The sequence below is a fragment of the Podarcis pityusensis genome, assembly GCF_964106645.2.
Source record: "Podarcis pityusensis genome assembly, chromosome: 5".
Classification (NCBI taxonomy): Eukaryota; Metazoa; Chordata; class Lepidosauria; order Squamata; family Lacertidae; genus Podarcis; species Podarcis pityusensis.
Window position 1 is genome coordinate 75,207,967 of NC_138032.1, and position 12,721 is coordinate 75,220,687.

Genomic DNA, 12,721 nt, shown 5'->3' on the forward strand with positions numbered 1-12,721 from the left:
AATAAAGGGCACAAGGAATGATTTGCAAAGCAAACTGCGCTTGCTAGTGAGGAAAAGGAAGCAATATGAGATGGAGCGTTAGGATGTCTTGGGTCCATATAGTTCAGGAGGAACACACAACAACAAAAATGTAAGTTCCAGCCTACATGAACAGTAAGACTCCTTAGACTGCAGCAGGAGGATCAAGCTTAAACAAACAAACAAACAAACAAACAAACAAACAAACAAACATAAATTGCTGCACATAGAAAGTGAGCAAGTCAGGTTCTAGCCAAGCCTTCTCCCTAACATGCTAGTCTTCTACATACAAAGAGGTGATTTTTAAGCTATATCTATCTAAAGAGTGAGGAGAACATTCAAAACATGAGATTTATCCCACTCTCAGTCTGAAGTACAGTTCAGAGCCAGTTTCACCATGTAATAGGCACAGACAATCTGTTAACTATTTGCAATAGGAAGGACCCATTTTTGTGCCCCAAGTCAAGTGCCTGAAGCCCCTGCAATGCCAATAAAATGTTGTCACTCAGTATGTTGTGTTTGTGTGTAATAACTACTGGTACACCCTTCCCATTTGTTTGCATGTTCAGGACATTTGTTTTCTCATCGGTACAGTGGTACCTCGGGTTACATACGCTTCAGGTTACATACACTTTGGGTTACATACGCTTCAGGTTACAGACTCCGCTAACCCAGTAATAGTACCTCGGGTTAAGAACTTTGCTTCAGGATGAGAACAGAAATCATGCTCCGGCGGCACTGTGGCAACGGGAGGCCCCATTAGCTAAAGTGGTGCTTCAGGTTAAGAACAGTTTCAGGTTAAGAACAGACCTCCGGAACGAATTAAGTACTTAGCCTGAGGTACCACTATACTAATGTAACTGTACATTAGTACAGTTTATAGATTGTAAGTCACTTGGAGTTACTTTGGTAAAAAAAGCGGCCAATAAATTTAATAAAATAATAACGAACAACTATTTAGGTCCCACAGCAAAAATGACACCGTTTTCCCACAGCTCCGAAATGACCAGTCTCAAATTGACAGTGCCCCCCCCAGCGCAAGCTCAGCTTTCACAATAAATATAGCAATTCAACATTGCTTGATGACAGGTATACAGGTGGCACTATTCATAGAGGAGTGAATAGTGCCACCGCCCATTAATGGGGCTGTACATAAGGATTTTGATTTATTGGGCAGGATTGGCAGAGAGAATCAGAAGCTACAGAGTTCCATGTTACTGAATAGAAACAAGAGAGGCAAGTTGCTGAACCAACACAATAGTCAAAATGAAAAATGTAGCAGGGTGGCTCCAGAAGCAGAAGCATGGGAAAGGTCCATGTGAGCCGTGCCCACACCTGTGGCATGCTGGGAGATGAATGTCACCAATGCCGCTGAGAAATTCACCAGCTGGGCCTGCTCCTGCGCCTTTAACAACTGCAAAACATGCAGAAATAAGTTGGGGTGATTGTAGAGCAGTGTTTCCTGAACTTGGGGACTACAATTCCCATCATCCCTTGCTAGCTAGGGATGATGGGAGTTGTAGTCCAAAAACAGCTGGAGACCCAAGTTTGGGAAACACTCTTGTAGAGCAGGGGAACCAACAGCCATCCAGCACCAAAGCAAAGCTAGAACTAGACCCAGGATAGGTTGAGTTGGGGTACCGTACCAATATTGCCTAAGTAATGTGTCTCTTAAGATGCTGTCTGGACTTAACAGCAGCCATTTCTGGGCATTTTGGAGAATGAGTGAGCATAGAAAGTTCAGATAGAGCCAGTGTGGTGTAGTGGTTAAGAGAGGTAGACTCGTAATCTGGTGAACCGGGTTCGCTTCCCCGCTCCTCCACATGCAGCTGTTGGGTGATTGGGCTAGTCACACTTCTTTGAAGTCTCTCAGCCCCACTCACCTCACAGAGTGTTTGTTGTGGAGGAGGAAGGGAAAGGAGAATGTTAGCCGCTTTGAGACTCCTTAAAGGGAGTGAAAGGCGGGATATCAAATCCAAACTCCTCTTCTTCTTCTTCACGCAACAGGTCAAAGCAAAAGGTTATTTGTTAATTTTCATATTTTTTGCTCTATAAGACTCACTTCCCCCCCTAAAAAGTAAGGGGAAATGTGTGTGCATCTTATGGAGCGAATGCAGGCTGCGCAGCTATCACAGAAGCCAGAACAGCAAGAGGGATTGCTGCTTTCACTGCGCAGCGATCCCTCTTGCTGTTCTGGCTTCTGAGATTCAGAATATTTTTTTTCTTGTTTTCCTCCTCCAAAAACTAGGTGCGTCTTGTGGTCTGGTGCGTCTTATAGAGCGTCTTATAGAGCGAAAAATACAGTACATCTTAATTCAAACCAGATTCCATTCACTCCACCAAGAACTCTATTACACTCTATTAGCATCACTTTCATATTTCACAGTTATGCAAGATGCACCTTCAGCCCAGATAGAAAGAATATCAGCATGCCTATCAAGTTCCACTTTCGGCTTAATTATGCTTAGTCTTGAAAAAGAGGTTCAAATGCTGCTGCATCTTCACAAGAGACCCAACGTCAAAGAAACTGCATTCTCCTTTCCATTCTGTAATAATCCAAATATTGTTATCATCTAAACACAAGAAGTTTTCCACTCCATAATTCTAATACAGCGCAAGTGCACACAGATAGAACTCTCCTTTTATCTGAATATCAAACGATACAAACAATTTATTATGTCTCTTTATCCAGGCAGATAAATAACACCCAGTGACGTGCAGCAAAGGGCTTCAGTTCGTACACAACTGAAGTGTGCGGGAAATGGCCCTGTTTGAAAGGAGAGTACAGTGTGCAGGGGAGTGCAATTTCAGATTTTAAGAAAGAGAGCAAAGAGCAAAAAGCAAATAGTAGGAGGGCAACAGTCACAATAATGATCAAATATTAGTCTTCTGAGTATCATCAAGCCTTGGCTATATTCAAGACTATCCTGTGCATATGTTTATCCTATGCAAGGACTGAACTCTCCAGAATTCTATGCGGTGGTTTGTTTTTGAAATTACTTTGCACAAAATCATCTTCTTAAGTCATTCTGTTCACAAAATGCCTTGTAACTCTGCCCCATATTGTTTATTGCAAAATCGATGTAAGTGACTTTGACTTTTCTCTCTCTCGAAAAATCGCTTCACAATTTATTGTGCAACTTAGGTTCTACTAATGCTAATCATTCTTGGCTGCCATCTCCACAGGTAGTATTTGTCCCCCGGGGTCTTGTGGCATCTTCTTGGCAAAACATTTTCTTTTTATTCAATTTACACTTCTCCCTACATTTCTGATTTTTATATTTTCACTTTGTCATTATGCAGAATTTATTTTGAGTAGAACCTAGTGGGTAATGAACTATCTATTAGGTAATTAAATCCTTGTAATGTCTGAAGTGTTCAAAGTTTTGTGAGCTGCAAACCTCCCAACATTTTTATACATTTGCAATTTTGTTTTCAAAGAAAGTCCTCGTGAAAAATTGCCTCTAAATTTATCCTAATTATGTACTTCTTGGCATGTGAGTTTGCCTAACGTGCATTTTTCTTTTTGCAAAGCAACTTCCCCTGATGATGTGCCTTTTATGCACAGTTTAGTATATGCATTTTTGTTTACATTATAGGCGAACCACACTGCAAAATTCAGAAATGTGAAATTTCCAAAGGATGGCTGTGTTTTGGTTTGTGCAATGTTTTTGGAAAGATAGGTTTTATATGCAAAGTGAGATGAATTTCTCCCCTGTCACTAACTTGGGACCAAAGTTAATAAATCAAACTTTATCATTCACACACACCCCAAATGCACTAGAAGGATGTTTATAGGTTTACACTACTTGTTGTGACACACCAAGCTTATCACAGCTCATTTGTCAGGTAACTGCCCACCCATCAACTGGCAGGCAGCACAAGCAGTTGTTATATGGAGGTCTTGGTGGCTTGCCTATTGCATGTTAGGTTACATTTAACTTGAATAATCTGCTACATACTTATAGATATTACATTAAAATGTATTGTAGAAATTAGAACTTTGTACCCAAACTTTTGCTTCATGCAAATTCTGCTAAGCCCATCAAGCCTATTAATTAAGGATCTTCTAGCTCCTTATCTTCTAGTCCAGGCAGGGATATTCTGAAGTGTTTTTTTTTATAAAAAAAATCACTTCAATCTGTTATAATTGCCAGCAGTACCAATAGTTGCTGCTATTTTAACCTCTGCTTTCCTACGGGATAAGTTTGTCAGCTTGAAGTATTTAGCATCCCATTCATCTCTCTCTCTCGTTCTCCTTGCCTCTTAATGTCTTCTATGGTTCTTTCTTCTGCTACTGCCCTTCACCCTCTATGTTTTCCAATATACCCCAATGTTATTTTTAAACCTGACCCTCAGATTCCTGCCAGGTTTTCTAATTGTCAGGGCACAACATTTTATCCCGAAGCATTACAACTCTCCTTTTCATTTCCTTCCCCTTTTGCATTTGATTAAATTTCTCTGCAGGGGGCAAACCTCAAAAAGATACCATAATATCGATGTGTTTGAAATCATCCTTCTGATCCATGGGGCAATGGGCATATAAGCTGATACGTTTTCCCAAACGGGCATACTTGAATGTGCCTATAGGGCCTTCAGCCTCGCCAGTTACTAGGAGTTCCAGAAGGCTTTTGGAGAGAGTTTTGCAGGCATTTTGTGCTGCAAAATCAGTGTGCCTGGTTAATATTTTCTGCACGACTGGTACTTCAGCACGACCCTGTCATGTTTTGTGTTTAAATTGGTCTTCATGATTTTAAAACACCGCAACTATCCTCAAACCTATAGAGAGGTGGGAAAAAGGAGATCCATACCATATATTTAAAGCACAGCCAACAGACATGACTTTCCACAAAGAATCCTGGGACCTGTCATTTCCCTCTCACAGGGCTACAATTCCTAGTACCCTTAAACTACAGTTCCCAACATTTTCGGGGTGTGTCATGTGGTTTAAAATGTGCACTGGATGTGCTTTAAATGCATGGTGTGGGTATGATGTCAATACATATAAGGCACCTGTGGTTTAAGGAACTCACCATGACCCAGAGGTTTGTGGGGCTCCAGTTTGCTCATGCGTTGTGGTCAAACCCCAAACTATTAGAACAGGGCCAATAATTTTCAGAGCATATGTTTGGACACAGTCTTAGTAGCCTTAGGGTAGATCAGCTACATTGTTTTATAATAACCATTGATCTGATCCTATTACCCCCGTAGCACCAAACATTGATTTCTTTTGTCCCCCTCCCCCCCCCCCAGTGCTACTCACCCAGAAATGTGTTATTTCTTCTGCGAGACCTAAATGTTTATTTCTGTTGCAACGCCTTTTCATTTCTTCAAAAGTACCTCACAGGGTGAACTATTGTCATTCTAGTATTAAACTGCTTTTCTTTTTAATTGACACTTTTTGCCCCACCTCAAAGCATAATGTGGTGTAGAACTGATGAAAAGGATACAACTGATGAAAAGAACTGGTGTCCAGGCAAAAATCAATAACCAAGTTGATGTACCTGGCAATTCAATACGTACACACAAAAAACTGGTGTGAGGTGTCTTTTAAGCTGCTGCTTTTATAACATTGGGGAAGCCATTTTGCAGGTTTCCCCCCTCAGCCATGCCTTCTGGAGTAAGTAGGCCACATATCTTGGTCAAAATACTTGGACAATAGAGTTTGAAGAAACACCACAAGGATCACATCACGACTTAAGATGGTTCACGTGTGTATACTGTTTTCTTCTCCATATGATCTCTCATATGTTTAGAATCACAAGGAGAAAGGTTGGTCTGAACCAGGTTTATGTTTGGAATGAGGGCTGTATGCAAATGACTTCTTGAAATTCTCTACCTTGTTTGTGGACAAAGAAATCTGGGCAGTGAGGGTGGGTGGGGGAAATGACATTTCACTGATGGGAACAGAAATTATCCATCAATTTGTTGGGGGTAGATCTCGCCATTAGGACTGGGGGGGGGGGGGAAACACTCAACTGGAGTTAAAACATGGACTCAATGGAAGCCTTTTCTTTGGCAAATTCACCACTTAAGAGATTAAGATCACCACCACCTCCCTTTCAAGTGTCACAATCAAAAAGCATTTCAGTGATCTGAAAAGCATGTAGAACTTCGCAGTTACTCGAAGCACATTCTGCTGCTGTACTTTCTGTTTGACAAAAACAAAAACATACCTTGTGCTTAAATTTGTTGGAATTCTTGTTCTCTTTCTTATTTAGATCAATGAAGTAGTGAGTGATGCGTTCCTTAGACTTGGAATCCATGTCCCACGAAATCTTGAAGGAATCACAGGTGATGTTGCTGATTTTGATGTTGTGTGGAACAGGAAGCTCCTCCATCTCTGCAATTCCACTGTCTTGAGATTTGTTCCCTATACAGGAGGGAAGAAAGAATAAAGAATCTCTGTCATCGAGAGTAGCGTTGGAGATTGATTGCCCCTTCTAATTTTCCTGGAAAATGAGAGGGAATTGTTTTCTTCATTAATGGTGCAGTATTGGGGTGTGTGTGTGTGTGTGTTTTAAGATGCCAAAATGCTAGGCGAGACCAGGGGGTGGAGCCAAGCCAGAACCTGTCATGTCACACAGGCAGAGCAGAAATGGGAAGGTGAGAATTTGGAGATTTTTGGATCTCAAGGCCTGGTCCATACATGCCATACTCTGAGGTAGAAGAAGAGAGATTGCTCGATTCTGGGGTCCATGCAAGGAGGGGTTTCTGTTGCATGGGCAAATCTGGACACAATGCTTCTTATTTCTTTAACTGTAACTTGATGTTGTTGATATGATTTAAACAATACATTAAATAAAAACTGAGCATCCTGATCTGGGGAGACAAATAAATAAATGACGCAGTTGCCATCTGAGGCCTTAACTGCTATAGCAGGCCTCCTCAACCTCGGCCCTCCAGATGTTTTTGGCCTACAAATCCCATGATCCCTAGCTAGCAGGACCAGTGGTCAGGGATGATGGGAATTGTAGTCTCAAAACATCTGGAGGGCTGAGGTTGAGGAAGCCTGTGCTACAGTCTATTCTGCTGCAGGAATGGAGAAAGGCTGAGTGATTACCTGACAGAACAACATTTTACTCTTTTGTACCAGTACTAGCCACCTGGCAACCGTACACAAGAGATAGTGCATAGGTGCTGCATAGATGCAGAGCCTATAACAGGACTGGGGAGCCTGTGGCCCTCCAAATGTTGTTGGACTCCCAGTCGCCATCATGGCCAAGGGGTCAGGGATGATGGGATGTCCAACAGCACACCCATAAGCAGGGCCTGCCCGCAAACACAAACGGGATTAATCCACGTGACTCAATGCTCATCAGCATTAGTTAAGACTGCAGGAAAGTCAGGCTGAGCTAATGTGAGTTTTTTCTTTTCTTTTTACTATCCTGAGAGACATAGGAAGTAATTAATGTCAGAGAGAATTGTTGCTGTTCCAGAAATGATTGCTTTGCTAATTTAATAGCTAATGCCAGCCACTATTCCAGTCCACTGGAATATTTTACTTACTTACACACACACACACGATTTAATTAAGCTTCAATGTACATTTTAGACATGGGTGCTAAGAAGGCCTTAATGCAGGAATGGAATTTTTGCTAGCATTTATAAGCAGCAGCAATAAACAGTAACATCACTTTTATTGCACAGTCCAGTCAGAGCTTGTGGCCTGCTCTGTGCAAATGCTACAAGATGTTTTGGAGATTTATTTATTTAGCTTCTATAGAAGAACTAAGCACTTGCATTTGGTTCAGCATCCTGCTTCCCACAATAGTAACCAAATGCAAGGAGGGTTTGATGGCAATGGCGCTTCTCTGTTGTTTGTTCATCTCCTTCAACTTAGTCAGAGACAAACGGCCTATGAACCTGGAGGATGAAAGCTATCTGTCAGCTAATTACCAAGTAGAACCTCCAGGTGCAGAGGCAGTCTACCTCTTAACAGAACAAAAAAGGCCTTTTGGCTTTAAAACCTGCTTTGTCTAATTGCCTTTTAAAGGTGTCTAATCTCTTATGTCTTGGGAGAAAAGCAATGACAAACCTAGACAGCATCTTAAAAAGCAGAGACATCACCTTGCCAACAAAGGTCCGTATAGTTAAAGCTATGGTTTTCCCAGTAGTAATGTATGGAAGTGAGAGCTGGACTATAAAGAAGGCTGATCGCCGAAGAATTGATGCTTTTGAATTATGGTGCTGGAGGAGACTCTTGAGAGTCCCATGGACTGCAAGAAGATCAAACCTATTCATTCTGAAGGAAATCAGCCCTGAGTGCTCACTGGAAGGACAGATCCTGAAGCTGAGGCTCCAATACTTTGGCCACCTCATGAGAAGAGAAGACTGCCTGGAAAAGACCCTGATGTTGGGAAAGATAGAGGGCACAAGGAGAAGGGGACAACAGAGGACAATATGGTTGGACAGTGTTCTCGAAGCTACCAGCATGAGTTTGACTAAACTGTGGGAGGCAGTGGAAGACAGGAGTGCCTGGCGTGCTCTGGTCCATGGGGTCACGAAGAGTCGGACATGACTAAACGACTAAACAACAACAATCTCTTATTTACAGTACAGTTGCACATTTAACTAATGTGATTTCAACCTTGAAGTTGAAACAGTGCAAATTAAATGCATGCAAGGAAATGCTATGGCCTGGACCTGGGGGCTCCTATGTGTGAAGCACATGCTCCACCACTTCAAGAAGTTCCCATGGCTTGGATTTGAGCAGCTGTTGATGAAGCCTGGGTGGCAGAGTTGCAACTACTATATCATGGGTGGGGGTGCCTGCCCGCTCAGGCATTGAAGGGCTACAGCTCCCATCAGGTCTAAACACTGGCCATTTGGGCTGATGGGAGTTGGGAGCACAGCAATTGGCGACCTGGGAGAGGATTTCAACAGCAAAAGGCAAGGTGTTCTGAATGAAAGACACTTTAAGTGCTTTTCTGGCATAAAAGCAGAAATTAAAAGTGTGCATATGTGTGTGTGTGTGTAAAATCAGGATGGGAGGACTCTGAAACTCGCCACCCTTCTCTCAAAAACTAAAGCCCCGAACCACCACCAACACTTGGAATTTGCCTCACTTTTATTTCTTGTACGAGGGAAGTTTTTGTATGCTGCACCACAGCACACATAATTTCAGTGGTAGGTTTGTTTTTGGGTGTTTGTTTTGGCTCTGCTCCCTAGGACAGCAAAGTGCCTTGGATCAATCAGCCTATCAGTATGTAAATTACTGCACTATCCATCTCTTGTTAATGCAATTTCCTCCCACCCCCCTCCTTCGTGCCAAACACAACATACCATCTTTTTTAATAAGAAAAAACCCGATTCTGGGCTTCTACAAATGTGTGCCTAGCAATCCTTCTCCTCCTGTCACCTTCGGTCACCACTCTGGGTGTATTTACAGTTGCACTGCGTTTCCAAAGAGCACCCTGTCAGATTTCTGCAGTTCGCACAGGAGAGGGAGGAGCCAAGTGCCCACTGACATCCCACTGCCAAGGGAGAAGTGTCTGTACTAAAATTAGGCCTTCTCTCCCGCATAGCAGCTCTTTCCTGCAGTGGTGCCACCAGCAAGTGCGAAAGCAGGCAGGGCTATGTGATGTTTATCAGCTTCATGCTGCATGAGACGGTGGGGAGGTGCAAACTGACACTGCAGAAGGGAAAAAGGCAGAGAATGGGGAAAAGGGGGGGGGGGGGTGAAAAAGACACCACACCGGGAAACCAAGAATGTGGGGAGAAAGATAAAGCAAAGGGGTAAGGAGAAAGCCGAGCTAAAACATTTGCAATTGATGGAAAGCTCCTGCTGAATGCAGACTCCGGACTCCAGCCAAATGGCCGTGGCTTTCATTCCACAATTTAATGTCCAAGTCTCCTAGTTTCTCCTTGAGTGGATGCAGGAGCTTGTGCTGTTAACCATAGCTGTCAACTTACAAATTTGAAAATAAGGGACCAGCAGCCTCGAAAATAAGGCATCAGCAGTCAAAATAAGGGATTTTCTGGGCACAGGTATGTTCAACTTCTGAGCCCCTCCGAGCCAAAGGCAGAAAGCCCAGCCAGCAGCCAAACAAAGCCTCATCAATAAGGGACAGCAGCGGGACATGGCGCTGGGATAAAGGACTGTCCCGCCAAATAAGGGACGCTTGACAGCTATGCTGTTAACAGATGCATTACAGGCAGGAAGTCAACAGGTGTGGTTCTTACCAAGCAACGGGAGGCAGTGAGGAGGAGCCACACCACCTTGCATGCCTGCATATTGCGCAGCATCGCCCCTCCAAAAGGGAGAAAAAAATTGCCTCAGAAAGAGATGGCAAACCATGTTATGCAAACCAAGCAAGAGGTGTTGCGGCTCCGGACAGGATGATTCAGAGTTTTTGAATGAAAAAGGCTGACTCAACGACTGCAGCTGGCTTCCTTCATTTATTTGTAAATAACCAAAGAGCTTCTCTTAGTTGCTGGGACACGTTTCGGCAGCAACTCCAGCAGAAAATGCCTGCGACTGTAACAAGCCCAACACTTGGACCCAACAGTCATGGCAGTGAGGTGGGTAGTAAAATGCAGCGGTCATCTCTGTTTGTGGGATGCATGTCCTAGGCCCGGGAAAAGGCTCTCGCTTCTGCATCACATTTCCAAAGACCGGGACCACACAAATTCAAAAGAGATGAGAGAACATGTAGAAAGCAGAAGTCAGAATAGCTCAGTTGGTTAGAGCGTGGTGCTGATAATGCCAAGGTTGCAGGTTCAATCCCCTTATGGGACAAAACCACTTCCGAACTCGAGAGGAGGTGGAGTTGCGGGCTTCACGCCCTCTCCATGTTCGCGGGGGCTGGCTCTCAACCTCCACGTGATTGAGGGGATCCCTGGCCGCGTCATCCCCTGGCCAGCCAATCGGCTGGCCTGGGGGGGCGTGGCTTGCGCGATATCATGCTGACACGGCCAGGGATCTCCCTCTTTTGCCGCCTCAGCTCATCGGGTTTCCCACCCTCCCACCCTTTAGGTTTTCCTTTTGACCTTGCTATGGACCTCAGTTGGTCGCCGTTAAGGGGCCTGGTAGGAATTTTTTCCACTTGGCAAATTGGCACCAGCCACTTGGTTTTTTGCCTACCTCGTAGCAAATCATCACAACTTCCTCGGGATTGGTGGTTAGGCATTGGTAGGGGTATTGTCATGTAGATGAAGGGGGGGGAGGAAGCGCCATCACCTCCCCCGAATATCAAAATGTAGTCCGATAAAGGATTCTGGGTGGTGTGGCCCTGTCTGAAGCCTATGGAGGTGAGGGCCTAAGGCACGCCCCCGAGCTGTGACCCCGGGGGAGTTCCTAGTTGATGTGCATCAGCAGGACTCCCCCTACTGGTGGTTAACCCTTCCCGGTCTTCAAGCAATTGGGCTGAAGCCGGATAGTCGGTTAGGACCAATGCCTAAGCCAATACCGCTCATTCCTGTAACCAATAAAGTTGTGGCGATTTTTTTGCCCATTAACCTAAATATTTGTGTCATGTGTCTTTATTTCCACCGGGGGGAGGTGGGAACTCACCATGCAACCACATATTCTTGCATTGCAGGGGGTTGGACCTCAGGGTCCCTGCCAGGTCATCAATTCTGTGATTCTCCCTTTAAACTATTGCAGAGTGATGAGGGCTAGTCACTTTTATCTTTAAAATGACACGTGCACTGGGTCACTGGACATGCCCAGGAATGAACTGCCTCCATCAGGCATTGAGGCTAAGCAGTGAGAGGAGAAGCAAGGTGGAGAGGAGACAAATCAAGGCTTTCTAGGCACTGCATTGTGTTCAGTTCCCTAGATGCTCATCATTTCATCCCCTCAATGGGCTGGCTTCTTATCATCAATGGTGTGGCTCTCCAGATGTTGCTGGACTTCAATTACAGCTATCGCTGAACAAAAGCTTTGCTGTCTGGAGTGGATGAGACTTGGAGCCCAACAGCATCTTGACTGCCCCAAGTACCCTATTCTTGCCCTCCCCCCCCCCCAAGCATGTTTGCCTGTACAAAGGAACATTTGGTTTCCCACCCCTACCATAAACACAAAGGGGAGGGATCCTGGCCAGTGATGGCTCCCCATTGCTCTTACTTTATGTTAAGAATGCAAGAACTGTGTTGGTTAGATCAGCCTTGGAAGCTCACAGAGCATGGCAGATATAAACATTCTCCACTGTTTGTCCCTCTCCACATTGCAATCAAGAGGTATACAACTTTGGTTGACGTGAGCAAATTCTTCCAGTTGCACCTCATTATGCATTAGATTACAACATGATTGTCTTCTGGCCAGAATGAATAATTTTGGAATGTTGATAATGTATTTTGCATACAAGGAGAGGAAAAAATATGACGACCCAGCTTCCTTAGAAGACAAGATTCTTATTCTTCTAAGCAACATTTTCAGGAAAAATGTGGGCCTTAAAAAAACACACGTCTTTATTTTTCTTTCTGCTCTGGTGCACTCCAGCAGAACCTAAAATAAAATAAAATAAAATAAAATAAAATAAAATAAAATATAAAATAAAATAAAATAAAATAAAATAAAATAAAATAAAATAAAATAAAATAAAATAAAATAAAATAAAATAAAATAAAATAAAATAAAATAAAATAAAATAAAATAAAATAAAATAAAATAAAATACAACACACAGAGACACGGGATGGGAAATATCAGCTTTTCAACATTGTGGTATATCACCAGCCAAACATTGGGGTGTGGCGAT

General features: G+C 43.4%; 1 protein-coding gene across 1 annotated transcript in view; it reads right to left on the reverse strand.

The window, feature by feature from the left end:
• PHYHIPL (phytanoyl-CoA 2-hydroxylase interacting protein like) overlaps window positions 1–12,721 on the reverse strand; it is a 47,088-nt gene that overhangs the window by 4,428 nt on the left and 29,939 nt on the right. The window contains exon 2 of the mRNA XM_081005123.1: window positions 6,092–6,391. Coding sequence (XP_080861249.1) covers window positions 6,092–6,391 — 300 coding nt within the window. The remainder of the gene's footprint in view (window positions 1–6,091; window positions 6,392–12,721) is intronic.